The sequence below is a fragment of the Sander lucioperca genome, chromosome 3, assembly GCF_008315115.2.
Source record: "Sander lucioperca isolate FBNREF2018 chromosome 3, SLUC_FBN_1.2, whole genome shotgun sequence".
In the NCBI taxonomy this organism is placed as follows: domain Eukaryota; kingdom Metazoa; phylum Chordata; class Actinopteri; order Perciformes; family Percidae; genus Sander; species Sander lucioperca.
Window position 1 is genome coordinate 16,265,403 of NC_050175.1, and position 27,596 is coordinate 16,292,998.

Below are 27,596 nucleotides of genomic sequence, written 5' to 3' on the forward strand. Positions count from 1 at the left end.
TCCCTCCACCCACCCACCAAACTAACAAGCACTTAAAGGTGCTGTAGGTAGGATTGGGAAGATCCAGGACTTAGCCAAAAAAATTAAACAACTTCTCAGTCCCTCCCCCCTTTCTTCTAAAGCCCAAAACGGTCTCCTAAGCCCCTCCCCCCACAAGGGAGAATGAATTCGTGTGCATGAGCAGTGATTGACACACCGGCTCTGATTGGTGCATCTGAACAGGGAGCTGTGGATTTTTGCAAATTGCACTACAGGCTGTAGGTGGTGCCAGATTTTTTTTTTTTAAATTACCCACTTCATGTAGTTCTACTCGAACATAGGATCAGTTTCAGCAAATATGACAGGAAGTTAGTTTTATAAGTCTTACCTACTGCACCTTTAAAGACAGTAAATTGAATTGAGACAATCACTCAACACCAGAAGCAGAGAAGTATTCAAGCTTTACCATATTTATCAAAGAGCAGTCATCAAAAATAAGACATTCTACATAAGTTCATCAGAAAATAGCCTGTGTGTGTATCAGCCATACATGTAATTAAACCTGCCCCATAACAACTTTAACAACTCTTTCACACTATACATTACATACAGCAACAGTCCAAATGTGATGGCATTAGTGTACAAGCCTATGCCTCTTTCACAGAAAATACCCCAAATCGACTGAAATTTAAGACTATGGCATAGGCAGTCTGATAAGGTGATCAAACACATTCAAGACACTTGAAACTTCAAAATGAACGTAATTCTTTAGGATTTGTTTATTTATTAACTTTATTTGGATCATAGCAAAAGACTATATACACATGTGTCATTTTCTCTCCATTGGGTTGGTTGCTTTTCTTCTTAAATAGAAAAAGACAGCAGGCCTCGAACTCTTACCGACAAAAAAAAGCTCAAACTAAAACAAAAAATAAGAGAATGTGAATAAAACCTTGTTATCAGAGGCAGGATCAGTTCAGTCTCTGGTTTTATTAATGGGAGTTTCTAAAAGCCCACATCGATTGCTTTCCCTTGTGTCATTCTGTACTCAAGAGAATTAAGCCGATTATGAAGAGCGTCGCAAAATGTCCAACACAAAATGGCCATGGATACAGTATCAACTGAAGTCAAGTTAGTACGAGTGGGATGTGTAAACTCCAAAAATATATGCCTCTCTCACACTGCTATCCACCAGTGTGTTTTTTCCCCAAAAAATATATTTTCATGCCTACACTGCTTTTCTTTTATTGTCCTACAGGAAAGTAAATATACAAAGAGCAGTGTGAGGCATTTGAGGAATTAAAACCATCTTGAGTTCAGGCATTACACTTTTATTTGACAGCTCCTGATCGAGTTGATTCAAATCTTCTGGTGGCTGTTTGAGGTTCACTGGTTAAAACCACCACCAACCTCCTTAAAGTTTCTTCCTCCGCGTGACAGGTTTTGTGAAAACGGTGTCCATTATGCGTTTGCGTCGAAGGTTCATGCTCGAGGTCGGAGCCTCTCCCTCCTTAATTCTCTTCTGTGCTCGCGGATCAGCTGGGCTAGGCAGAGGCGAGATCAGGTCCACCTCTGCTATGGGAGGTGGCTCCAAAACGGCTTTGGACCTGAAGGTGGAGAAAGAACAAAGACCTGAGCAGGGAGTGATTTTCTTTAACCCAAACGACAAAAGACTAAAACTCTTAAATCTAAGCAGTTTATTGTCGTATCCTCAGTCTTAAGCCGGCGATATACTTCATACCTGCAAACTCAGAAGGGCTGAAAAAGGTGACAACCCCCCCCCTATTTTTTTTTAAGGAGCTTGTTCAATTGTATTTGTCTGTTCAAAAATATAAAAAGTAGATTGCATGTTTATTGCTAAGGCCACAGGGTCAAAATTAAATGATTTATTAAAAATGTAATAACAATAACTTATTTCACCAGTAAATTCCTGTTAAACAACCACTGAATGGGAAAAAGATATTTTGAACAACTTTGAATGCACCGCGAGGCTGAGTCTGTGTTTTTCAGACAACGGCAGCAGCAGACTGTTGTTGGAATCCTACACAGTGAAATACAGTCACACTTTACACCGTTTAGCTGTCAGCATTTTAACAGTGTTTACTCCAGCTGCTAGCTAACGGTACCTGCTGTTGAGTGTACTGTTAACTAGCGTCCCGTGCGGCAATGTTTCAGTTCCCTCTAACGTCCATTTTCGGAGCATCAGAGAAAAGCGCAGTCATTTAAGTGGCACCTAAATGAGGCACCGAAATCCGCGTTGCTATTCGGTCCTGTAGATAACGGTCGCTAATGCACCGGTGCCATATTAGCACCGGGTCTCGGACCCCCCCCCCAAAATAAAAACTCTTTGGATCTACACGATTCATGTGGATGACATTTTCCCATTAAAAACAGCGATTTTCGTCGAAAAGTGACTAGTTTGCAGGTATGATACTTGCTTTTAACTATGCGTGTGCATGATGGTTGCCTCGCATATCCTGCCTCCGTTTGGAGCGTTGGTTGTGCACATCCTCAAATTAACTACACATCCATAAGATTCAATACGCACATTAAAAGGTAGGGGCAGTGCAGAGACAAACTATACTTGACATTGTCACGGCATACTTTATTTAGGGGCTACATACCATCTACGATGGTGCTGCTGTCACTTTTTCTGGCATGATCTCAGAATTAATAATATAGTAACCTTAGAGTGTTACCATGTTTATTGTTCACATCATGCAAATCCAAAGTTCTATACTGTCTGAGTTCTCTGGTGTGCCCTCTAATGGAATCATCCAGTAACATGCATAGTACATAAGCTAGTATGTAAACAACACAGTTCACGACGCAGCCAGTTTCCTACACCAACGGGTGGTTAAAAAGCAAGTATATCTCCGGCTTAAGGGGTCCATGAGGTATTTTTTCTGACAACAGGACTTACTTGGCTGTTCGTTTGCCTGCTTTTCTGGTCTTAGAAATGCCTGCTGCTTTCTCCACTTCCACAAGATCTTCCGAAGCAATTTCATCCTAAAAAGAAACATTTCAAAAGACCTCTCGTTCATTTAAAAGATACCATAAGATGATTCCTGATTTTTTTAAATTAAGCTACAATCCTGAGAAGCTGTGAAGTCAAAAATCCTCTTGTTCAAAGGCTGGTAATACACAGAAGATAGCTCAAAGAGTGTATAAATCCAAATGCACCAAAAGTAGTGGACAGCAGTAATTGCAAGATTGAACTGTAATTGTACCTACAACTGATTTATATACAATTAGCTAATATCACACTAGAGTAGTCTTAGTCAAAATTAGTTTTCATCAAAAACAACTGTCAAACTGCTCTGTGCCAGGCTATCAATGAGCTCATGGGATTGAGGAACTGACCTACAGACTAATTATGTTCTGATTAACTTACAAACCAGCCTCCTCCACACTAAAATCGTTAACCTCATAAGCAGAGGCACTTACATGGGGAGCAACAGAGGCATCGTTGACAACTCTTCTGCTGCTGCGAGTGACAAGTGCTGCGGACTCTTCGCTCGGGCCAGGAGACTCCGCTCTTTTAGCTTGACACACAGACACAACACAGGGTTAAAACCATCATCGATGAATAATGGACATACAGGTCAATGGATAAACAGCTCACTTCTTGTTCTTCTTCGTGAGGGGGAATAGATGAATGAATGCTCTCCTGGACTAGACTCGTCCTCTTCGGGTTCGGGGACCAGGCTGTCCTTCACAGGAAGTAGCGAGTTAACCTGCTCCACTGACGACTTAGGACGCACGTACGACGTACTCCTCTTACTGGTTCTTAGCATCTTTGTGACAACTACTGCTCCTGTAATTGCATAACAAAACATTTACAGTTATGTTAATACATTTTAGCTTCTTTATCCTATGACGGACATCTTACAGAAACTGAAATGCAGAAAAGAGTAATACAAACGCAGTTCTATTGTTTTGTGTGCATGCAGCATCGTACATACCTTCCTGCTTCTCTTCCTCATCCTGAAGTCTCCTGATGAGGGCGTCTGCGACAGGGGTTTCAGAATCCACCTCCAACGGCGAGTCCAGTAAGGGAAGGTCTTCCTCAGCGTGATCCCAGAGTTTGTTTCTAGTTAGTGGATGGGAGTTGGTGCAACCAGCATTGCTGTTAAGTTCAGGCTCGAGTAGAACTCCACTTTCTTTTATATTTTTTGTAATGGTCTCTTCTCTCTTCTCTCTCTTTCTTGTACTCTGAGGAAGGGACACAGGAACCAGTTTCACCTGGGAGTGTAAAACGTCATGAATGATCAACAGTGGATGGATCGGATTTCTCAACATGGTAATACGGAATAATGTAAAATGGACAAAAAGGGTGAGACAGAAAATTATATTGTGAGGTAAAACTTATTTTATGGAAAGTTGTATCTCAAATGTATTTAAAGAGAAAGTCAGTTGATGGTTAAAAAGGTCCCATGGCATGAAAAAGAAAATCACTTTATGAGGTTTTTCAACATTAATGTGAGTTCCCCCAGCCTGCCTATGGTCCCCCAGTGGCTAGAAATGGCGATAGGTGTAAACCGAGCCCTGGGTATCCTGCTCTGCCTTTGAGGAAATGAAAGCTCAGATGGGCCGATCTGGAATCTGCTCCTTATGTCGTCAATGGAGGAAGGTTACCTCCCCTTTCTCTGCTTTGCCTGCCCAGAGAATTTGGCCCGCCCATGAGAAAGAGAGACACATCATGGCTTGAAAACAAGCGAAGCATATGTCAGTACCCATCCGTACCGCCTGTAAGATCTGTTCTGTGCATGCGCATAATTCAGCGCATGCGCAGAAACTCAACGTGTTTTACGACACTGCCTGATCAGTTCTACGCTTGCATGATTACTAAAATGCGTCATATCCTGAGAACACCGGCAAACTTCACAGCTCTATGCACGCATTGGTGTAAGGATGTTTGGACATTCCCGGTTACCGGAAGAAAACATTAGACAGTGACAGTAGACCGTTATGATGGCAGAAATTAAGTTTACAAGGTGTTTGCTGGAGTTGCCTAAAGTATCTGTTAATGATATACGGAGGGTCGTCTGGCCATCCAGTACAACACCACGTAGCAAATTGAATAAAGGCTTCAAATTTTACGTTTCATCATTTCTTTGCAACTTTGAAGGTAATTTGCTAACGCTAGCTAGCCTGAGCTAGAAGCCTTGCTTTGGTTTTTTAAGTCATGACTCCATCCTGCTTCAGGTTAATCATGCTTTAAATAAAGTTAGCATCCTCTCACTTCATGCGTTTGTACTTTTATGAAAGTATCAGGTAAAAACAGGGCTACAAATTAGATCTCTGTGAGAGACCAGCAAACTATTATGTAGCTCAATGCTGGACATTTCACCCCAAATTTTGGTCACTTTACTGCTGGGACATGTCCGGTTGTGTAGTATTTAGTTTAGAAGCCTGTATTGGTGATTCTTTAATGGTACAAAGTCCTGCTACACACATACATATATAGCTAGCTATTTATGCTCCGCTATGTCGTGTTAGCATGCCGCTACATAATAGTTAGCTATGAGTATGCTAATGTTAGATTGTAGTCGAACGAAGCAACACTTTCTAACATCAAAAATCGCAGATAAAGGGTTCTGAACCAAACACTACACAATCGGACAAGTTTCAGCAGGAATTTGACTCAGAATTGGGGAGAATTTAACAACATTGGCAGCTAAGATGACATGTTTACTGCCGTTAGCATGTAGCTACTATAGTGGTATACAGGAGTGGTGGCTGGAAGAGCTCATCCCGTCTTCAAAAGGACACTTATGTACGTCTACACTTCATCGCATTAATAATATACAGTCTATGGTTATCAGTCTATGGTTATTAGTCAAGACAAAGTATTAAAAGTAAAAGCATTAACATAAACAACGACGTCGCTACACGGTTTTGGATCAGTGACAACAAGTCTTTATTGTTTGTATGACTATTGTATAATAAAGATTTAATTAAAAAAAAAAAAGGTTGTGATGTTTGGTCATGAAGTGTTTCAATGCATGCATGGTACAAATCGCACAGGTTTTCTACTACGCAATTATGCGCACGCGCAGAACGGATCTTACAGGCGGTACGGATCGGGTACTGACAGCATGGCAGTTGGTCAAGGCCACACCCCCCACCCTCCACCTTGTCCCCCCTCTCCTCCCCAATAGCATTTAAAGCTACAGACACAGAAAATTTGCACATCCTAAGGAAAGCTCATTGTGGGACTGGCTCTAGTGGCTGTAATTCTGCACCAAGGCTGAATTTCGGGAAAGAGACTTCAGTACAGTACAGTAATAGGGGACCACTAAGGCCTATATAAAAGCATCATGTCATAGGACCTTTATCATCAAACAAAAATAGCTTAATATGTGTCAACATCAGATGATGGTGAATTAGATGAAGCTTCTTGGTATGTTGATGACAGAAAACATTCTTTTATTTACGACAGCGCCATCGTAACGTCAACAACTCGCACACACACAAAAAAAAAAAAAAAAAAAGAGATAAATTACTTACTTGTGGATAAATGTTTAGGCTGATACGGTTGGACTGCCGAGTCGCCCTGCCGGGGCTGGAAGGTATTTTGCTCTCTTCCTTCAGCAGGGCCGGCTGCGTCTCAGACGATTCTGCCCTTTTCCTGGAGTTGCCTTTAACAGGGGATGCAAAGACTTCCAACTGCTCCTTCTCTTCTTCCAAGATCATTAATGGTGTTGACACCACCTCACTACTACTCAATTTTTTGCTGGACTTCCTCGGAGTGTTTCCCTGAGTGGTCTTGCGTTTGGCCGGTGTGCGAGTCTTGGAGCTTGTTCGTCGAGAAACTTTTGCGTCTGTGACCTCATCCTCTTGGTCCTCCTCTTCACTTTGGGTCCTTTGGCTAGTCCTTGTTGTAGTGGCCGTCGGGGTCACGCGCCGTCTGGCTGGAGAAGACACCTTGGACGTTGCATCAACGTCCCCCTCTTCTAACTCTTCTTTAGGAGGCTCAGGCTGAGCTTTGCGAGTACTTCTTCGAGGTGTGCTAGCCTGGACTTTAGTTTCTTTGTTCGGTTTACTCTTTCGAGGTGTACGACTAGGCGAGGCAGGGAGCAGAGTGCTTGTTTCTGCCTCCTCCACTTTCCCATTCTCCTCTGGCTCCTCCGGGAGGGGAGAGATAAAGGTTACTGTCCTCGATCTTGTGGTCCTCCGTGTTGGGGTGGAAGGAGCTTTCTTTTTCCTCTGAGAAGTGGGGGCCTCTGGCACAGGCTGTTCCTCTGGTTGGCTATTTGAGCTGAAAACCTGCCTCACAGGTTTCTCTTCTTCAACAGTTTTATCTTTTCTCAGGCTTCCCCTGGTTCTCCTTCTTGTTTCCTTTTCCGTGTTAATTTCTTTCCGGTTATCCTCTTCTTTCTCTGCTAAGGCTTTGTAGTCCTGCTGCTTTTCCTCTACTACAGTCTCTGTCTCATTGATGTGGGTTATCTCTGTGTCCATATCAACAGGCCCATTCTCTTCAGGCCCCTCCTGGTCCTCAGCAGGTGTTGCTTTGTCCGCCTCCTCTACCATCTCCTCCTCAGCAGCATCTTTCTCTGCCATAGAGTCTTTGTCACGCACAACTGCTAGGAGTTCTCCCACTGGAGTTGGTCCAGAGACTGAAATACTTGCAGGTTCAAGATCTTCAGCCAACATCACAGCTGGGAGTTCTCCCACTGGACTCGGTGCAGAGAGTGAAGGACTTGCCGGTTCGTGGTCTTCAACTAACATTATAGCTGGGAGTTCTCCCACTGGACTTGGTCCAGAGGGTGAAAGACCTTCCGGTTCATGGTCTTCAGACGACATCACAGCTGGGAGTTCTCCCACAGGACTGGATCCAGAGGCGGAAAGACCTTCCGGTTTATGGTCTTCGGCTAACATCACAGCTGGAAGTTCTTCCCCTGGACTTGGTCCGGAGGCTGAAAGACCTTCAGGTTCGTGAGCTTCAGCCAACATCACAGCTGGGAGTTCTTCCACAGGACTGGATGCAGAGGCTGAAAGACCTATCAGTTCATGGTCTTTGGCTAACATCACAGCTGGGAGTTCTTCTCCTGGACTTGGTTCAGAGTCTGTAAGACCTTCTGGTTCATGGTCTTCAACTAGCATCACAGCTGGAAATTCTTCTGCTGGACTTGGTTCAGAGGCTGAAAGACCTTCTGGTTCATCATCTTCAACTAACATCACAGCTGGGAGTTCTTCTCTTGGACTTGGTCCAGAGGCTGAAAGACCTTCTGGTTCATCATCTTCAACTAACATCACAGCTGGGAGTTCTTCTCTTGGACTTGGTCCAGAGGCTGAAAGCCCTTCCGGTTCATGGTCTTCAACCGACATTACTAACTCTGTATCGCGCTGTTCTTTATCATCTATTGTCTCATGGTTTGCCTCGGTGTTTTCAGTTTGTAGGTCAGTGAGTTTTACAAGTTCTGACTCTGTCGGCCCATTTACCTCAATTCCATCCAAGGGGTCCATTTCTTTTCTCTGGTCCTCTTCGTGGACTTCGCCAGACAGAGGAGGATCCTGATCATCTGTGCCCAAAAGTATAACCTCATGTTTGGCCACAAGTTCGTCAATAGCCTCCACGGCTGGAGACCGGGTGGGAGGGTCGGAGGACTGCAGATCATTCTCCATAGGCAGCGTGTCTGCGTCTTTATCCACGTCCTCATCCAAATCCAGCATCAGAGAAAAGCTGCTGTGAGTTTCAGACCTCGGATCGTCTAGCATGCTTTGCTGAATCTCAGGAGGACCCAGCTGAGAACTATCGAGCAGGCCGCCCTGCCCCTCCACAAGCTCCAGGGGTACCAGGATTGTGCTAGAGGGTTTGAGCTCCACGTATGATGATCTTTGCTCATCATCCTCATCTGCCTTCATCTCTCCTTCTTCTTCCCCGAGTCTCACCATCACCACCTCACCCTCCATGTCCTCATCTACCATCTATAATGGAGGAAAAATGCACACAAAAAGTTATTTCTTGCTTCTTTCTTTTGTGATTGAGCGAATAATCATTTAGTCTATAAAACGTCAGAAAATGATGCCAATGTCTATCACAACTTCGACTGACTAATTATTTCAGCTCTAAATTTGTTACCTTTATCTCTGCACCGGGCGTGATCAGAGAGAACTCCACAGCCTCCTGCTCTGACAGACTTGGCAGGAAGTGTGCGTGTCCCTGTTGTACAAAGACTGAACTGGGTTGAAGGGCTGGCAGCCTCCCATTACCCTGGACCTCCTCAATGATCTCCACCTCACTACCAGAGTCCTCATCTTCATCTTCCTCCTCATCCTCCTCAGCTTGATCAGACTCCTCCTCCTCATCATCATCTTCTTCTTCTTCCTCCTCCTCCTCAGACACAGGGCTAGAAAGTTCTTCACTATCGTTTACACTCACAACAGCTAGAAGATAAAAAGAAAGCAGAAAAGTGTGTGAAAAAATGAGAAAAACAGCACAGTGACAGTCAAAGCACTGATGTTAATGTGCATGTGTGTACAATCTTCCTCACAGTGGGAGTCTGTGCCAGTTGGCTCGGAAGATGTCACAGAGGCAGTAGATGTCTGGCTGGTGAACGCTGGAGGAGCTTCAGCAGCTGCCTGCGCCGCCTCTTCAACCTCACCTAGTGACTCACTGGGAGAAAGGAGAATGATATCTTTCAAACTGAAAAACATAACAATAAACAGCTGAAAGGAACCGTGAAGGCAACACAGGGCTACATAACATTTTTATAGTTTTAAACCAAATTCCCATAGTTATACTGATATGTACACACGTCAATAAAGTTACCTAGATGGCTTATTTTAATACTGACTATGACCTAATTAATATTTTCAGCTAAGTGAATCCATTAAAATATTTCCTGTTCCCTGAGTTCATTCCTGTTCAAATTCTCATGACCTACAAACCCTGGGTAAACTATAGTTACAGCCCAGGAACAAAAAGAACTAGATTATCCTGCTGTATGGATTACAATGAATGTTTCTGTAAACAGAAAAAGGGTACAGACCTGTTGAAGGATGTCTGGGTCTGTGATGCGTTGTGGATTCCCGAGCGGGTGAGCGGAGGAGACAGATCGTTGCCAAACAGATGCCTCTGCACAAACTCTGTCAGATCTGTAAGATAATGCAGAAGATACAGCTTAGTATGAAGTCATCATAACCTTAGTATGGTTGGGTAATATAATTGTTTCAATCTATACTGGTAAGAATTTCAGAAAAGCCATGTGTTACACCATTTCCTCATTGTGTTGTGGATACGAATTACTACAGTCTTGTCTAATATGAGGTGGTAATGTCTAACTGACTTTTTACAGTATAAATCATTTAAGGATAGACCTGTTGATTGATCCAGTTCCTCTTCTGGTTCGTTTGTGGGTTCAATGGCTGCAGATGGTTTCAGATAGTCAGTGAACTCTGTGGATTCAGTGGTCTCGGTCAGGACGTCTTGTCCCACTGATAGATCTGGAGATTGGACCTCAGCGCCAGAGTCCGTGCTCTCAGTTACCTGGTTACAAACTAGTAGCATACAAAATGTGTCAAGCAATTTTTCAGAGAAGTGTATATATTAGAGCATAGCACATCTTTGTATTTTGATGCTGTGCCATACTGGTGGGAAGCATCCCACCTCTAATAAAAATACGTACAGAAACGAACAGACCAAATTCTGCAAATGAATTACCTTGAATGTGACTAGACATCTCCTCTTGGTATAACGTTGCAGCATTTTCATGTTTGCTACTTGACTCAACATCCTGTTCATCCTCCTCTTTAGACTGAACTTCTTCCATGCTGTTAGTCTCCTCTTTCAGAGCAATCTCCTTCACGTCCTCAAATGTTTCATCTTCCTTTACCTCTTCTTCTACCCTCTCTATATCCTCCGATGTCAGCAGAGGGGTTTGCTCAGTGGTTGGTAAGGGCTTTTCCTCTGGTTCTTGATTTTCAGTTGGGACTTTGATGTTCACCGTAACAACCTCCTCTTCTTTCTCGGTAGCTGTATGCCCCTCCTCTCCTTCCTGGTCCTCTGAGAAACCAGGAAGATGTGCATCATAATACTCTAGAGTGGTGTCTGTTGAACGGACAGATATCTGGCTGGTGTCAAAGCTCAGGTTAAGTTGTTGCTGTGTTGCATCTGATGGTCTGGTTTCTGCAGTGACTTCATGGATGGAGGATGACTCTGTCTCAAAGCATCTCAGCTGTGGGGAGGGAATACCATCTTCTGGAGGCAAGAACTTCACATGAGGTTTTTCTCCTTCCTCGTCTTCATCCTCTTCCTCCTCGGCAGGCGGTGAAGACCAGGTCTTATGTGTGGCCTTGGATAACGTTGAGCCTCTGGTCAGCAAGCTAATCTCGCTGTCTGCTGCCATCTAGAGAGGAAAACAGTTCCAAATAAGATTGCAAGACACATTTTATTATAAAGACAAAATCAAACCCACACTAGCCAAACAAAGATGAGAACTGTGCCCACACAGACCACTAAGCACAAATGTGTTAAAGAGAGTTTTTTTTTTCCCTGTTTGTTTGTGTGTGAGGTGGCTCCTCAGAGTCGAGCCAACACACTACTCCTAACTAGAGCTTGCTCTTACCCCATTGGTCCATTGGATGCCCTTCTCCGGTTCAGGAGATTCTTCCTCTTCGATAAAGGTGATCCGGCTCTCTTTGCCGCGGAGTGGGGGGGTGATGGAGCGGCCTGGAGAAGCAGACGGGGTGGCGACAGGTGTGGGCCTCAGGCTGCTGCGCAGGATGGACTGGGGAGTGAAGGCTGAGAACACACGGCCAGAAGCAGCCAAGGCCCGAGCTCGCTGAGAGAACAAAAACATGAAAAGTGTAAGTAACAAAACACAAAGAAGTCAATTATTAGGAAAAGAAACTATACATAAACAACATTTATAAATATGCATAAAGATTTGACTTCTTTGGGTATCCTGACAATGTGAAGACTTACGTGAGTGTCAAATTCCTACTCACCTTGACAACCTGTGGTGTTTGCAGCAGACTGAGTTCAGGGGCCTTGCTGGTGCTCTGTGGAGAAACCCAGGAGCTGGGAGGTCTGGGGGGGCTGAGGAGAGGGCGAGGCGTCTGACAGGAGGGGTGAACCACCAAGTCCATCAGCCTGGTTCACATTGAAGATGAGGAAGGAATGCAAACGACTTTAAGATGCTGTCTTAACAAAGCTCTGTCATGCATACATGTAACTTTTAAGAATATACATAAATATTAACATTCAAGTTTTTGTTGCGTGTACAGTATATAACCAATAACTAATACAATATTAAAATATAGGTGCCATTAGTGTAAGTATTTGGATTCTGAAAAAATGATTGGAAAAATGCTGTAAGAAGATGTAAATGCATAGTTTTTCCAAGTCAGATATTTTCTACGCCTTCAGGTCAATATAAGGTATGGGACAAATGTCCTAGGTCCATAATATGGTTAAACTAAGAGTTTATTACTGTGAGGTGTCACAAAATATAATATTAGTAAATTCAGAAATGTATGCTTATGCTCTTGAAGAGGTGCCTTGCTGTAATGCTCAAATCAATTGAATTTTAGAATAATTTACTAAGTTAATTTTTCTTTATGACATAAATTATCTGGTATTCTAAAGTCTGGTTATGGTGAAGAGTAGCCCATGTTCAACAACACTAAACTGTCCTGTGTCAAGGGTTTTGGTTTATGTTCAAACAAATGGGTATGGTATGCTTCAATCAGGCTAACATGGAGCACTTATGAGAGAACCTTGACTTCCGCTTGGAGGTCATGGTAATAGGAGTTCCCAGGAAGGGCTCAGAATGGGCCAAGGAGGAGGACTTGGGGCTCTGAACATCAGCAGCCCTGGAGCTGACAGAAAGAAAATGGAAAAAAGGTTAGAAATCCATCAAATAAATCAAAAATAATTACCCCGGAGATGCAATTTTGACATTGGATGCTCACCTCTTGGCTGGGGAGGACTGTGGTGTAGGCCCTTTGCCTAACCACACCTCCTCAATCTTGGCCAGGAGATTGTTGATGAAGCCGGCCCTCGACATCACCTTCTCACTGACGGAGCGTTTGGTGATGGTTGACAGTGGCTGTGGCCGAGAAACTGGAGGACAACATGTAAATGTGTTGTTTATATTTGATAAATCATAGTTAAGCTGTTGTTGAGATTACATTAAAACTAAAATAACAGACAATGGTGCTGTGGTTGGAGCAACAAACATGTTACCACTGAGGTAAATTGCAATCGACGTGAATTAAATTTAAGTATCTCCTTACCTTCTCTGTGGATGGCGTAGGGATGCTGGTAGGGCTTTGCTCTCTCCATTGCCAGTTTCCTCTGGACTCTCGGCAGAACCTTGCCATACTGATCCAATATCAAGTTCCTGTTGTTGGACCGTTCTTTAAGCTTTGGGTCCCGCTCATTCTAGGAACAAAGAAGCAAGAGAATGTGGTTATACATCTTATGGAATTTAAGTATCTTCTTTTTACAGTAACAGAATTTTCATATTTGAATATATGTCTAAATTGATAACAATTCATTATTACAGTTGATTCTGAATACCATAAATAAACATCTAATAAATATACTATAAATATCACACACTGTATAACGCTGTGATAATTAATGGTAATACTATGCAAGTGAGTGTCAAACATACCACCAGGTTCATTTTGAGGCTGTGGTTGAGCTGCAGGGCAGGAATGTAGTTGGCCTGCTGAAGGTAATGAACCATCAGCAGCTCTCTGTTCTGGAGACCCCCTGTACCCTGGAGAAACTTCTCCAAACATTCCTGAAACACAAACCCAAGAACCACGAGTTTTAGACGTCGACTTTATAATCCAAAAACATAAGGAAAGATTAATTTACAACAGAATGATTAAGGGATTTTGAATGCAGCAATTAAAGCCTAATCAATCCAATCAGCTCTCTCCTACCTGCTCAGTGAGGCCCAGGGGAAGTTTGAGCAGCTCCTTGATGAGGCCCAGCTCCTGGCAGCTCTCATACAGAAAGCCCAGCAGCTCTCCCATGTTGAGGCGATTAGAGTGCTTCCGAAGTAAGGACCACGCCTCTATGAGACACCTAGAAGAAAGACACACTGGCTGGTTATTAAGGGAAGATAAGACCTGTGAAACTAAACAAGGGCTGGCATTGGATTGCCATCATGCTCGTTTCCTGAAACAAAAAGCAATTTTTCTTAATCAGGTTTCACAGTTGCGAAAACTTCAACAATGTTGTCCAGTTTTACTGAACATACATTTATATTTAATGTTTCTGCTGGTGTTCCTGCACAGAAACCTTGCTCTTTGCTCTTACCTGTTGTGTAGCAGTACAGACAGGCAGAGTTTAGCCTGGGTGGTGGAGGAAATTGGGGGCTTTGTAACGTGGAAGTATCGTAGAGCCACTGCGTGTTGGCCCTGGCACATCAGTGCTTGCAGGACTCGCTCATGCTGCCACTCAAACTGACACTGAGAGGCAGCGGGATGCAGGAGCAACTCGAATGAACTCTGATCAGGACAAAGGAGGAAAGGAAAGGAGGTTTTAGTATCATTAATGTTTACACGTTTAAACGTTAATATGCCAATACTGATGTTCCATTTCCCTTTTAATACAATGAAGCTCTTTTGCCTTGCACAATGTTTCTGTATCCAAATTTACATTTTAAAAAGTCAGTCAAATGTGTCAATCGGTGTGTACCTGGTGGTCATGATGGTCCAGCAGCCAGAGGCCTTGTACTAGTTTCACCAGTCCAATAGGGATGGCAAAAGCTGGGGGGAAAGACTCCACTGATGCTCCCTCCTTATTGGGGAAGGAGTACATAACATCCAGCAACAGGTAAATCACCTGGGATCATAGGTCAAGGCTCATACATGCAGTAGGCTTAAGTGAGTCTATCATTGCGAGAGTTTAAGATTTACAACTACGACTGAGGTAACGAGATTGTAAAATAAAGGACCCAACATTGTAAAGATTTCAGTCTCTCAAAAACTACAGAAATCTTTAAATGGAAATCATCTCTTCAAAAGCTGTGATCTTAAAAAATGCTTTTATGTGTTGAAACCAACAGGATTACAAAAAAAAAAAGTTGTTGTTACATATGTTCTTTTGTGTGATGTTAAAACAGTGAATGCATATTCCCTTTTTATCTGCAGTTTCCTAGAACTGTACATCCACAGCCACAAACATTCTTTTAAACAAGCAAATAAACAGCGGAAGAAGCAACTTGCCACTATTATTTAAGGATACAATTGCATGTTTGGCAGCTTCATCAATGTGGTCCAGTAGGTAAACGTCCAACAAGGCCTGTGGATCAAAGTTATAAAATCAGTTCTTTACACATTGTAAGAGCAACAGACGCAGACATTTCGAATGTCTAATTTGACATAAATTAGATGGTACAAAATAATTTATATTACAAATAAATAGGTGTAATGCTTACATGCAGTGTAGGTGGTGGGTATTGCCCTGTCCCATTCTCGTCCCTCTTCCACAGGTTGGTCAAGCGTTCACCACATTGTCCGACCAAACCGTCAATCATCAGGCAGTCTGCACACCACTTGCCCCTGAGAGGATCACGGGACAGCGTCCGCGTTAGATCAACTTAGACCATCATCATCAGATATGATTTAGAAAATATTGGTTGGCTGGAGTTATAGATTTGGAATATATCAACGATTAAATTGCTTTCAAGCTAAGACTGCTCACTTAGCCAGCCTGGTGAGCTCCTCTCTGCGTATAGTATAGTAGTTGCTGATGACTGAGTGAGTGTAGAAAGGCCTGGAGATCTGGAGAGCATCGTCATCTGTTGGAAAGGGCAGTTCAAAATTAAAAATAAAACTGAATACAGCGATATTCAAAAGTTTGGCAACCCTTTAAATTGTATGATGATTATCTGTATACAAACTCAAGAAAAAAAAAGACTTGAACCTGATACATTTCTGCTAATTTGAATGAATATGTGTTTACAGCAGCCAGACTTTTAGCTGGCTACACCTCTTGGAGCCAGATCTTGATTTAAGAATGTAACCCCACTCTACATTGCAGAATGCTTCTATTTTAAGATAAAAAAAATTCGGTCACTGGAGTCAGTTACAGATTCAACCTGCTTCCAACTTGTTTACTCACTGACTCTGATATTTGTGTGGTGCAAAACTGCTGGTAAGGTTTCTCAGATCATGTTTATGCCAGCAACATCTTACCTGATCCTTCAGGCAGTAGACCAGTACGACAGAACCAGAGCACCACCTGAGCGTACTTGGAAATCAGACTGGACACCATGTTTTTGTTCATCAGACCCACCAGGCCTACACAACAAAAATATTGACAAAACCTATCAATACCTACAAATGACTCAAAACAACACCTTCTCTGTTTAAATGGTGGATCAAAAAGACAAGGCATTATAGCTCAAAGTGTATCAAACCATAAAGATTATTGACATAAACACTCAGTATAAAGACAAAATACACAGTGAAGCTGAGTGTTTCATTACAGTTTAGCCCAAAAGGGAATTAAAAAGAGTGTTTGTGTGCTGGCTGAACCTGTTTTCAGTGATATCACAGGGAAACTTAACACTTTGTGGATTTTGCACCTTTTTGTGTGAGCTCCTGAGCTTCACTGAGCAGACAGTGGAAGATAGTACTGAGGTTACTGAGCAGTCTCTGGCTGTGCTGTAGCAGCTGCATGGTCTGAGGGTCTGTGAAGTTGGATGAGCTGTCAAACAGCGGTGCACCTAGGACACACACACACACACACACACACACACACACACACACACACACACACACACACTTTATAATATCGACAAAAACGCAAACATTTGCTATCCTTGGTAGGTGAAATAATTCTGTGATGTAAAAGTTTGAGTTGTCATCAATTAATTAAATTAATTTACATTACAAACAGGCTATGCTAACATATCTCATCTAATCTATTCAAATGTATCACTGGATACCGCCTGAGTGCTCACATAGTGCTAAATATAGGGGTTGTCAGATGTCCAGTTCTTGACACCTTGAAACATTTATGAATACAAATTTTATCAATGTTAAAAAATCTTTTTTACCATTTTTAGTTTTGCAAAGACTGCAAAATGGATTTACAAGATCCAACATTTATTTTCCTGTCTAAACAACATTCTATATACATTCAGAATGTCTTTTGATGTCATTTTTTAAATTATATTAAAACATACAGATGCCATCCAGTTCCTCCTTGGTCTGGACCACTTTGTTCCAGGCCCAATCCAGGATGTAGCGCAGGTTCAGGGCAGAGCCAGGTTGTTCTGTTTATGAGGGACAGAATTACAAGCATTAGAGTTGAATGTATTTATGTAGAGGGACTTGGTTAAGATATAAACTATGAGTATCTATGTTTGAGATGAAACCACATACTTATAAGCAGTTTAAGGAACAATTTGACAGTTATACAAGTATGACCCCTCACCTTCTGCAGTCCACTGCTTGATACAGCCAGTGATCAGTCCCAAGGAGCTGGTCTCAACCGCTGTGGACAAGATGGCATCCAGCTGCTGCTCCTAAAGACCAAACATCAAGTTAAATGTACACATTTCTGTCAAAACTTCTGAATAATTATGTTTTTTTTTTATTCTGTATATTGTTTTGTAATGTAATTTAAACGATGGGAGTTCAAGAGCATCAAGATCGGTGGCCTTGTGAGATCAAGATGTCAGCTGTGTGTACCTGAGAGAGGCTGGAGGCCTGGCTGTCAGCAAGGCGAGATGAGAGTAGGCCGGACATGAGGCAGCGAGAGTAGCTAGTAGAGATGATGTCACTGGAACAAGGAGCAGCTTTCTTCAGAAAGCTCAGGGTCTGGTGTTATGACAAGGGTGAGGTGTAAAAGAAGCCGACTTTCCATTCAAATCATCTTCACATATTTAAATCCTACGTGAATGGTAAATATTGTGTAGCCTTAGCAATGATCATATCATCTTATGTTAACACACACATACACACGGCTATGTAAACTAAAATTAAAACGGTAAAGTTCCATATAACAAATGGTGAGGTGAAAATGTTGTATGATAGATCAGTTAACAAAAGAAACTTGCCTCTTTCTGATACCCAGAGCAGGTCAAGTGCACAATTCCAGAATTGAGCAAGCAGGTAGCATCTGTAACATGAAAGGGAAAAAAAATAATGTTATTAGTGAAATTACATTTAAAATCACAAACCTGGACATGTCTGCACAAGCAAATTCCTGAGCAATACAACAAAACAGGCAACAAAAATTCACAGAACCTGGAAAAATTAAAGGACCAGGGAGATTACTTTTTTTTTTTATAATCCCTCCATATTATAATCATATTGTGGTACATATAGTGTCTACACTTACCAAAGTTATATGTGGTGGGGTTAAAGTACTGTTCTGGTGGGGGGCAGGTGAAGGGCAGGCCCCTGCTCAGGCTGCGGTCATGCACCAGCACATCCAGGAGGACGTGTTGAGACAACATCTGCACTACGCGGTCCAGAGACCAAACTGCCAGGTAGGGACAATTTTGCAGAGATTCTCCAGTTCTGACAACAACAAACAAGCGAAAGTGAAATGCAGGGTCACAGTAAATCAAGCAATCATTATTAAATAATGATTGCTCTTGGGGGAATTACTGGAATTGTTGGGTTTTTGTAAATCATAGTGTGGTCTAGCCCTACTCTATCTGTAAAGTGTCTCGAGATAACTCTTGTTATGATTTGATACTATAAATAAAATAAATTGAATTACAATAACCCCTAGAAAAGAGGTGACAATGAGGCCTTAATTACCTGCATAACTGCGGTTTTTAAAAAATATTAACACTAATAAATATCAGACAAACAACATCCTTAACCTTGGGTTTCATATTGTTTCATGTCAGTTCTTAGATGTGTCAAGTTTATTCTCTTTTCATTTTAAGGTACAGTGTCAGTCTGTGGATATGTCAAGGTGAGGGGAGAGTCCATTTATTTGTATTAATGAGTTTATATGAGATTACTACATCACCTTTAAACTGACTAAATTATTTAATAAAAGTTGGTAGTTTCTTTAAAATGTATCGTAATTAAGAACTCAAGAAACCTCCTAAGTAGTTACAAAATCAGTCTCCACGGTACCTCAAAGAGTCTGGCATCTGTGCGTGGTACCAACGGTTGATGTCAAAAACCCCGATGTAGGTAGACGGGGTTCCCTGTCCATAGGCCTTGACTTGCCAGCTGAAGATAGACACACTGGTGTCTGGAGATGCAACTGAAAATGGGGAGGTGAGGGAGGAGGGAATGAGAGAGAGGAATGGCGAAAGGTTAGGGTGAATGTAGAAGTGAAAGAAAAAGAAAAAAAAAGCAGGTAAGCCAACTGAGAGGAAGTAAATACAGTATGCAAAAAAAAGGGACCAGGAGTAGGACTGTTCATCATGCAGTTGATTGTAGTACTAGAAACACTTTTAGTTAGAACACATTTGAAGATTTTATCTAACTTCTCTACTACGACACACATCTGATTGGTAATGCTTAAAATCTGCACTAATTAAATTCCTACAAACTTACATCTTCCATGGGTAGTTTCAGGGGAAGCAGACTAACCTTCGTTCATGCTGTCATCCCTGTCGGGATGGGGTCGGAACTTCTCGATGGTCTGACAACTCAGCAGGCGGGTGTTGGTGGCCTGGGTTCTGAGAGGGAAAGCTGTGCCACTTAACTCCTGACTGTAACGTTCCTCACAGTACTCCAGACCCTGAGTAACAGAAAGTCAAAGAGGGAGGAGAGTAAACCAAGGAAGGTACATATACAGTAGATTTGCTGGGACTGATACAGAAGTAAAGGTTTCACTGATTTAAGTGAATAGAGAAAATATTTTATATACACTACAGACCTCATAGAGGATCTTCCCAGAAGCTAGACACTTCCTTTCACTGAAGGCCAGCTGAAGTAGGCGGAGGCTGACCATATCTCCCTCACTGTGGGGGAGAGAGAGAGGAGGCGGAAGAAAAATAAGAACTTGGCAAAAACACACACCGCCTGGATGGAAATACAAATGCAGTCAATTTGCAAAATCTTATGCTTATAGAGAGTAGAAGTGTAAGGCGAACTTTCGGGGCTGGTTCCAGTAGTAAGAAAACCTCATTCAAAACTCCCATTGATATTTTGGGCATTTTAGGCCTTTATTATGGCGTTTTTCCATTACATGGTACCTGCTCGACTCGCCTCAACTCTACGCGCCTTTTTTGGTTTTCCATTACGAAAAAAAGTCCCTGGTACCTGCTAACAGGTACTTTTTTTAGTACCACCTCCGTCGAAGTTCCAAGCGAGCTGAGCCGATACCAAAAGGTGGCGTGAAAGCGACAGACGGGGGTGTCCTGAACAAACCCGCCATTTTTAAATAGTTTAACCAGCCGGGTTTTTTTTGTTGCTGCCTCCAGCTTCATTTGAAACAAAATGTGTCTTCTGGCTGTGGCAACAACACACCTTCGACGTTCTGTGTGTGTGTGTCGCGTTAGTCACGGCAGTTTACTGCGGCGCCGCTACGGCGACCAGCCAAGCTCGCCTCACGTGTGAGGCAGTACTAAATCTGCAATGGAAAAAGGAGGACGGGGCACCGCGGCCGAGTCAAGCCGAGTAGAGCTCGTACTAGCAGTGAAAAAACGCCATTATATAGGACAGCTGAAGATGTGAAAGGGGATAGAGAGTGGGAATGACATGCAGCAAAGGGTGACAGGTCGGAGTTGAACATGCGGCCGCTGCGACAAGGACTGAGCCTTTGTACATGGGGCGCACACTCTACCAGGTGAGCTTTGCAGGCGCCCCTCCCATTGATATTTTTAACACTAATAACTAAAATTACAGCCCTGGAACAGAGCCTTTCTCAACAGTATGCAGTGACTCGCTTCATAGCTTTAGATAAGGACAGTAGTTTTTTGAAAAACAGTCTTTAGCGGCATTTAACAGGCTAAACGCCACGGCTCAACAGAAGAGGCGGATCCACGAGCGGGTGAAGGGGCAACGATTAGCTCCGATATGTCTGTTATTACAACAGGAGCGAGAGGACTGAACGCTGTTCCAGTTTTTAGACAGCAGAGATTAAATCTAGAAAGTAAAAAAAAAATTATAATTAGAAGATGGCTTTGGTGAGTTTTATGGACAAACGATAACATTAGTACCTCCACTGTTGTGCTTGTAGTTTTTTTTCCACGGGAGCTTTTCTTCTGAGCCCACAAAATTGTTTACCTTCGTTAAAATCACAAAAGGTTTCAATTTCTACAGCAACTGCTGTAATAGATGCCGATTTGTCTTAGATTATGGATAGTACACCCCTGTAACTCGCCTAATATTTCAAACCGATGAAAGAAATTAATGAGATTGTTTCACATTAGCTAGTGTAAAAGAGGCGACAGGACACCATGACTTCACCTCTTTATAGTCAAAACAAAGAACATAGTAAAATTGAGTTTCATGAAAGACTTACAGGTCCTGAGAAGACTGGACAGCCCAGAGGTAGCAACAGTTCCTAGGGTCATTTTCTGGCTCTTGGAAGGTGAAGGCATGCACAGGAACCCTGCCACCCTCTAACTGGGAGTGGTATCTCCACATGAAAAACATCAAACAAAAATGAATATACACATACACTGATTTTTATTTACCTAACAATGGTATTCTTAAAATTGCAGTATATTATAGCTGCACATACTTTTGTAATTACTACATAAGGCTCTTGAAAATAAATCCATTCTAGCATTAGTAAATTCATCTATTCCATAGTGGATGTTGGGATAGGAAAACTGCTTGTAATGTAAAAGTACTTAAGGGGCATAGAGTGTTTTGCAAATAACAGTACCAGTGTTGCATACAACTCAAGGGATAGGCTATCCAGGACGGACACCCGAGCATCTTCCACACTTTAAAAAAATATATGGAAGTCTGAAGAAATACAAAGACTCACTCCTTCTTTAGAGTCTTCATGTTCCACAGCTGTAAATATCCATCTGAAAATCCCACTGCCAGCTGGTTGGTCCTTGAGATGTACTGCAGAGCTGTGGCTCCAACTCCGCTAGGCCCATTCAGCTGGAGACAAAGATGTCTGCCCTGTCTGGTGTTGACTTCTCTCAGCCTGGGGATCTCTGCCGGAGATTTGGTCACTACCTGCAGGTCTGGGAACAGAGAATAAATATAAAAGGGATGAAGGTTTTAGATAGAGAAACAAACGTGTGTGTGTGTGTGTGTGTGTGTGTGTGTGTGTGTGTGTGTGTGTGTGTGTGTGTGTGTGTGTGTGTGCGTGCATGCGTGTGTGCGTGGCAAGAAAAACGGAAAGCAAGATAAGCTCTTTTACTACTTCACTAAAGAGGCCTATATGTGTCGGTATATAACTATATATATTTCAAGACTCCAGGGGTGTTCTAATTAGGGGAACTGGTCATGACACAAGAGCAGTTGGTACAGGACAGAGGACAAACAAAAAGTACATGCTATCACTAATAAACCCAACACTTTGTCACACGCTCCTCACCTGAAGCCTCCAGTTCACTTTGGCTGCAGGACAAGTCGTCGAGACAGAGGTCCACAAGCAGAACATGACCGAGATCCGTTACCACGGCGGCAATGCCAAAGAACCAGCGCAGACTCTGGTGGAGATGCTGGGTCAAAGTGCTTGCTCCGCCGTAACTCACTAACGGCTCAATAGCTGTAATCTAGACACCAGAAAGGGTGGAGAGAAGAAAAGGAAAAACAGACGATGTTGAGGTTTCGATGGATACGATAAGACAGGCCCACACAGTTCAAAATTGACGTCCGTAATTGCGATTTTTTTCTCTACTTCAATACCTGCTGAAAACAAAAATCTGCTAAGGTGAAATGACAAAAAAAAAACTACAAATCTCTCTTCAAATAACAATGTCTAAATCAATAATATACATCTGACATGAAGAAATGTTTGCAGTTTGTGATTTTTGTCATTTCCATGCGTCCCATTCATTTCTATGGGAGCAGCCGTGCAATGCATTCTGGTAGCGTCGCAGGGACTTTGGAAAAGTGGGGCGTCGAGTCGCCTGCTCCTCATTTACATAAAGTTGAATCCAGGCAACGTCATGCAAATAAGGAGCGACAGGCTCAGCTCAACACCTCTCAAAAGCTCACGGAAATCTTTTAAACTGACCTTTGTCAATCTGAAATGAAGACAGATTCAGCAACTGCATGGCCTATTTCTCGCTTAAAATGTTTTCAGAAACACGTTTTGGTGAACTATTTTCGTAAAATAAGAGATCGTATTCCAAACGAGCCGTCATTATGGTGTTTTTGAGAAACATTTTGTCTCCTTGAACTGCTAATCGTTTTAATATATAATGTATATTAACGACTAACGACTCAAATTATGTTAGAAATGTTGCCTTTAACCAGTGATTTGTCACTCCACAATTTTAGCATTCAGATTCAAAGCATAAGACCATTTCTACTAGATAAGAACAGGAGAGACCTCGGTGCACCACCAACTCACCCTGCCTGGTATAACCACAGCTTTGACCACCCTTGACAGTCCTAAGTCATAAAGACATAGCACGCTGCCCTCTGCTTCCTCCAAGCCAACTAGTAAACCAGACCTAGTAAAATAAAACAGTAAAGGAGTTAACATTTGATATTTCCTCAACCAATAATACACATCTAATAAGCTTTCTTTGTAACAAATGTATAAGCAGATGATTCTGACAGTTGTGGACTACAATCACATATTGCAAGTTTGAATAGTAGTTAATAGTTCATTGTCTCCATTGATCACAATCCACATCAAAGAGTGATAAAGAGATAGATAGTGAAAGAAATCTCTGACCGTTTGAGCCAGCTGAAGTCCCTGGCAGCGAGGACACCGGGGGGGTGCTCGCCTCCACCACTGAAGCAGTATGCAGACAGTCGTTCTCCTGTCACTGCATGGACAACCTCCAGATGGGGGCCACAGGCCAGCCAGGCCAGCCCGCTGCGGCCTTCACATACAGACAAGGAAATGAAAGGTTAGGGGGGGTTATGATCCTGGATTACACCAAGCTAGATTCCATTTGTGTTTTAATACAGGTGGGAAGGTGTTCCATGATTTCGAGCCTTTTATTGAAAGAGATTACATTAAAAAGTACTGGGACTAAATGACATTTTAAAACCTTCCATTTGTCATCGCAACTAAGGATGGAAGGAAGAAAATAAACATTTATAGAGAATATTGCTCAGTAAAAATATGCTTACCAATAGTGAATTTCCCATGTAGCACAGAGTCTAGGGTGATCTCATCCTCCCCTATAGCATCTATAGTTACTCCTGGGAAAGGCAGCAGGCTGCTGGTGACTTGGGCAGTCAGGTCATGCATTGTTCACTGTATAACCAATAACACAGGACATACAGTATATTAGAAACAGCAGTTAGTAAATTTAAATTTCACATACAGTTCCCTTAAAATAATGCACACTTGTTACTAAAGTTTTGTGGTCAAAATGTAATTGTATTTTGTCAGTATCACCATGCCATAGGTTACGTATGTTCATCAATAAGTCGAAGTACAATTACAACCAGTGAAACACTCTTTCTGAGCCCTTCCTATTCCATAAATCCACTTCAGGCTTTATCTGCTCGATCAGGTTTTAAAGCACAAAAGAGGCCTTTCTTTCAATCCACAGTTGCACCCACAGTTGTCAGGAAATGTGCTGTCAGTAAACTTGCTGACAACTGGTGCTGCAACTGGGTTTGCTTTCTAATCAACAACAACACATGATATATTGCTACACATCTGTTTGCAGATGTGAGTTATAACAATGAGTTATGATAAAGTGCTAGAGTAAAGCACTATTCAAATCATTGGTCAAAATACCCCCCTGAAGTGGCCTTTTTTTTTTTTTTAAAACCCCTCAAAAAAAAAAAAATAGACTTCAACAGTGGTATTTGTATTATCGTGTTTTCCCATGTGTTGATTTCTATTTATTCTTATGTCAAAACCATTTTTGAATGTTTATGCTGTCCCTCAGCCTTGTTATTTCACTAGTGCTCCAACAAGATAATATTATCTCCAGCAGTATGGTATACACAGTGGTGCTTTCAAGGCCAACTCGACCTAAATGGAAATTCGCCCGTCAGTATTACAGTGTGCGAAATTGGACACAATACTGCCCTCTGTGACCACAATGCAAAACACAGTGGATTCAAGTGAACTCCCGCGCAACAAGCCTGTCACTACGCAGCCACATGCAATGACGTTAGATTAAACATGCTGACATAATAATAACAATTACCAACTAAACAAGCACAATGTATGAATTTAAAAACGTCGCCTCGCCACAGACTATTGAAAGAGGCAAAGATTTTAAAACAAAAATAAGATGATTCAAACAACAAATCTGCTTCAGCAAATACGAAATCTAGCGCGCACGTGTATCAATATCTGCGTGACACTACATAACAATGTCGATACAACCCAGAGCTACTTTTAAATGTAGTCGTCAAACATATCAGACACTATTTAGACGTTATATATGTTTAAACGTCAGTTAACTGGCTAATGTTAGCCTGGTCGTTAGCATCAGCAGAGTATAGATTAGCTTCACCAACTGCAGTTGTTGAGCTAGCTTGACATAATGTAAACAAACAAACGATCGCTTTCTTTGCACAATGTAATGCACAGTGCTGTTAAACACATGCCACAATAACCACACATTAAAAGTATGTGAATGTTATTCAGTGCTGAATAAGGATTGGTAGCTGCCTTACACACTTTCTCAGTACATTAGCAGGCTACCCAGTTAGCTTGCAAGGTCACGCAGGATTACAATTTATCTAGCTAGCTAGTAAAGTTAAGATAGCTGACCTAGCTATATTCAAAGATGGCAGCAGTTATTTCGCGTTGTGTCTTTTATTAAGTTATGTATATGTGTGCTACAACAAATCAACTAACGTTATCCACAACGCTGACTAAAATTAAACTCTAAAGCTCGTTAAGTCAGGGCGGCTAATTTAGCTAGTTAGTCTAGCCGGAGGTAACGTTAGGATGCTACTTTCTGCTCGCGTTAAATGTTAGCAAAGCAGTTGGTTATGCACGTTATTTCTTCCATGACCCACTTTGGTGCAGAAAACCAACAGCAACGTTACTATCTCGTGTGAGTCTTGTCTTTACTTGAATCTGGGAATTTAGATAGTTAGCTACGATACAGGTAATTGTGTAGTCTTGCTTTAACGTTAGCTAGCTTTAGCTGGAACAGTGCAAAGGTACTGTAATGCAACGTTTAGCTTTGTAGTCTAGCTAGTAATACAACACTAACTAGCTTGTAGCTAGCGTTACTGACAACATCACTGTATAGTTAGCTAGTCTTCGTCAGCGACAAGTCAAGCTCTTATTGTGAATCGTTTCGGTGAATTTAGCCAGCATATTAGCTAAGTGAGCTAACGTTAGCCGTGTTAGCTTTCTCTCAGCTGGAAAACGTGATGCAATGTGCCGCTATCAGCTACCAACGTCAACGTACTCTAACGTTAGCTAGCTACCTGTCCGAGGATGTTGACGGCTTTATCAGAGCCACGAATGTTTAGTTTTCCTTGATGAATATCCCGATTTCTTTTATCCTCTGTCATAATCCGCTCCTTTTTAAAATACAACTCATGTGTAAAGCCCTCTGGGCGCTCCAATTGAATGACAGGCACGAGCTGCTCCCTCGGACTTCAGGCTTCTCCACCGCAAAGCGCCATTTCCACGATTGGAAAGTGCTCCATGGCCTTCTTCTTCGGTTCTGACAGTATGAGCACAGCGATCGCGTACTGCTGCCCTCTTCAGTTTGGGCATAATTTCTACATACACAATTATGCTTGGGCTAAAAGTGATGTTACGTTTCTATGGTTATATGCAGAGTGATAGAGAAAGACACTCTATGGCTCTGGTTATATGTAGCTATCGTTTAGACATAGACCAATTACGTCATCAATGACGCCCTAACACAGTTTAGAAATGAAATGAATAAAACGAATAAAGTCTCCCCTCTACTACATCATTTTCCTAGACACAAGCAAATGCACAGCCAAGTTTACAAGCACATTCACTGCCCTCCTGCCACTATTATGAAACACTTATTTACCAAAGGATTGATTACACACATCTGAAGCATTGCTCACAACAACGATGCAGTGGCTATACAATCATAGGCCTACTTATCATAAAATAGATACTTTATTGATAGGATAAACGTGTATTACATTGATTTGGTTCATTTTTTTCATTGTTGACTGTCCTTATTCCCAGTACTTACTGGCGCAAAATATAGTAATGTACAGTTGTAATAGTGTGTTTTGTGTATATTCCAGCTAACTTTATTTTCTTAAGTGGTACTGTCTCAAAAGGGGAAACAGGATGTTCCATTTGTCGACAATGACAGGGGGGGGAGTATGGATTTTACTACCTTCTTATAATGTCATTTAAAATGCAGTGATTGTGTTAGATTAGCCTTGTTACTGTTGTTGAATTGTTTTCAGCCCAAAAGAAAGCAGTAATGTTTCATGTACATTTATTTTCGTTTAGATATGTTGATAATCGTGATCAGCGAATCACCTGTGTATTGTGGTACATGCGCATGAGCGTCTCTCTCTCTCAGGGCGTTTTCACACATGAAAGTCCGAACCAAGGTCCGGACCAAGGTTCATGTTGTTGTTACATT

At 42.1% G+C, this 27,596-nt stretch overlaps 1 protein-coding gene across 6 annotated transcripts; it reads right to left on the bottom strand.

The window, feature by feature from the left end:
- Positions 1 to 433: 433 nt before the first annotated feature.
- On the bottom strand, positions 434 to 26,690 carry ahctf1 (AT hook containing transcription factor 1). Of its 6 annotated transcripts, none has more exons than XM_035999378.1 (41): positions 26,437 to 26,690; positions 24,157 to 24,283; positions 23,753 to 23,903; positions 23,423 to 23,525; positions 22,439 to 22,619; positions 21,875 to 22,082; positions 21,401 to 21,517; positions 19,811 to 19,895; positions 19,522 to 19,672; positions 19,057 to 19,189; positions 18,302 to 18,483; positions 18,018 to 18,079; positions 17,650 to 17,778; positions 17,393 to 17,483; positions 17,142 to 17,231; positions 16,539 to 16,679; positions 16,147 to 16,251; positions 15,653 to 15,749; positions 15,387 to 15,510; positions 15,194 to 15,250; positions 14,645 to 14,791; positions 14,264 to 14,454; positions 13,885 to 14,029; positions 13,608 to 13,739; positions 13,225 to 13,372; positions 12,901 to 13,051; positions 12,706 to 12,807; positions 11,935 to 12,079; positions 11,553 to 11,768; positions 10,649 to 11,333; positions 10,306 to 10,485; positions 9,978 to 10,083; positions 9,480 to 9,601; positions 9,068 to 9,372; positions 8,190 to 8,913; positions 6,493 to 8,039; positions 3,945 to 4,224; positions 3,605 to 3,796; positions 3,427 to 3,524; positions 2,903 to 2,988; positions 434 to 1,586 (listed from the first exon to the last, which is right to left on the bottom strand). In XM_035999378.1, the coding sequence occupies exons 2-41, from the start codon at positions 24,275 to 24,277 to the stop codon at positions 1,394 to 1,396; spliced, it is 8,223 nt and encodes a 2,740-aa protein (XP_035855271.1). In that variant the 5' UTR covers positions 24,278 to 24,283; positions 26,437 to 26,690; the 3' UTR covers positions 434 to 1,393. The 6 variants fall into 6 exon arrangements, with proteins under 6 accessions (XP_035855271.1, XP_035855270.1, XP_035855272.1 ...); XM_035999377.1 differs by having other exon boundaries at positions 6,493 to 7,621; positions 7,697 to 8,913; XM_035999379.1 differs by lacking the exon at positions 8,190 to 8,913 and having other exon boundaries at positions 6,493 to 7,515.
- Positions 26,691 to 27,596: the final 906 nt, after the last annotated feature.

Bases quoted from the DNA above. Each gene is read 5' to 3' on its own strand.
- ahctf1 (XM_035999375.1), bottom strand. From the start codon at position 24,277: ATGCATGACCTGACTGCCCAAGTCACCAGCAGCCTGCTGCCTTTCCCA. The intron at 19,190-19,521 runs GTTAGTCTGCTT...CCCCATTTTCAG, and splicing joins GGATGACAGCATGAACGAAG to TTGCATCTCCAGACACCAGT. The intron at 11,769-11,934 runs GTGAGTAGGAAT...TTGTTCTCTCAG, and splicing joins AAACACCACAGGTTGTCAAG to CGAGCTCGGGCCTTGGCTGC.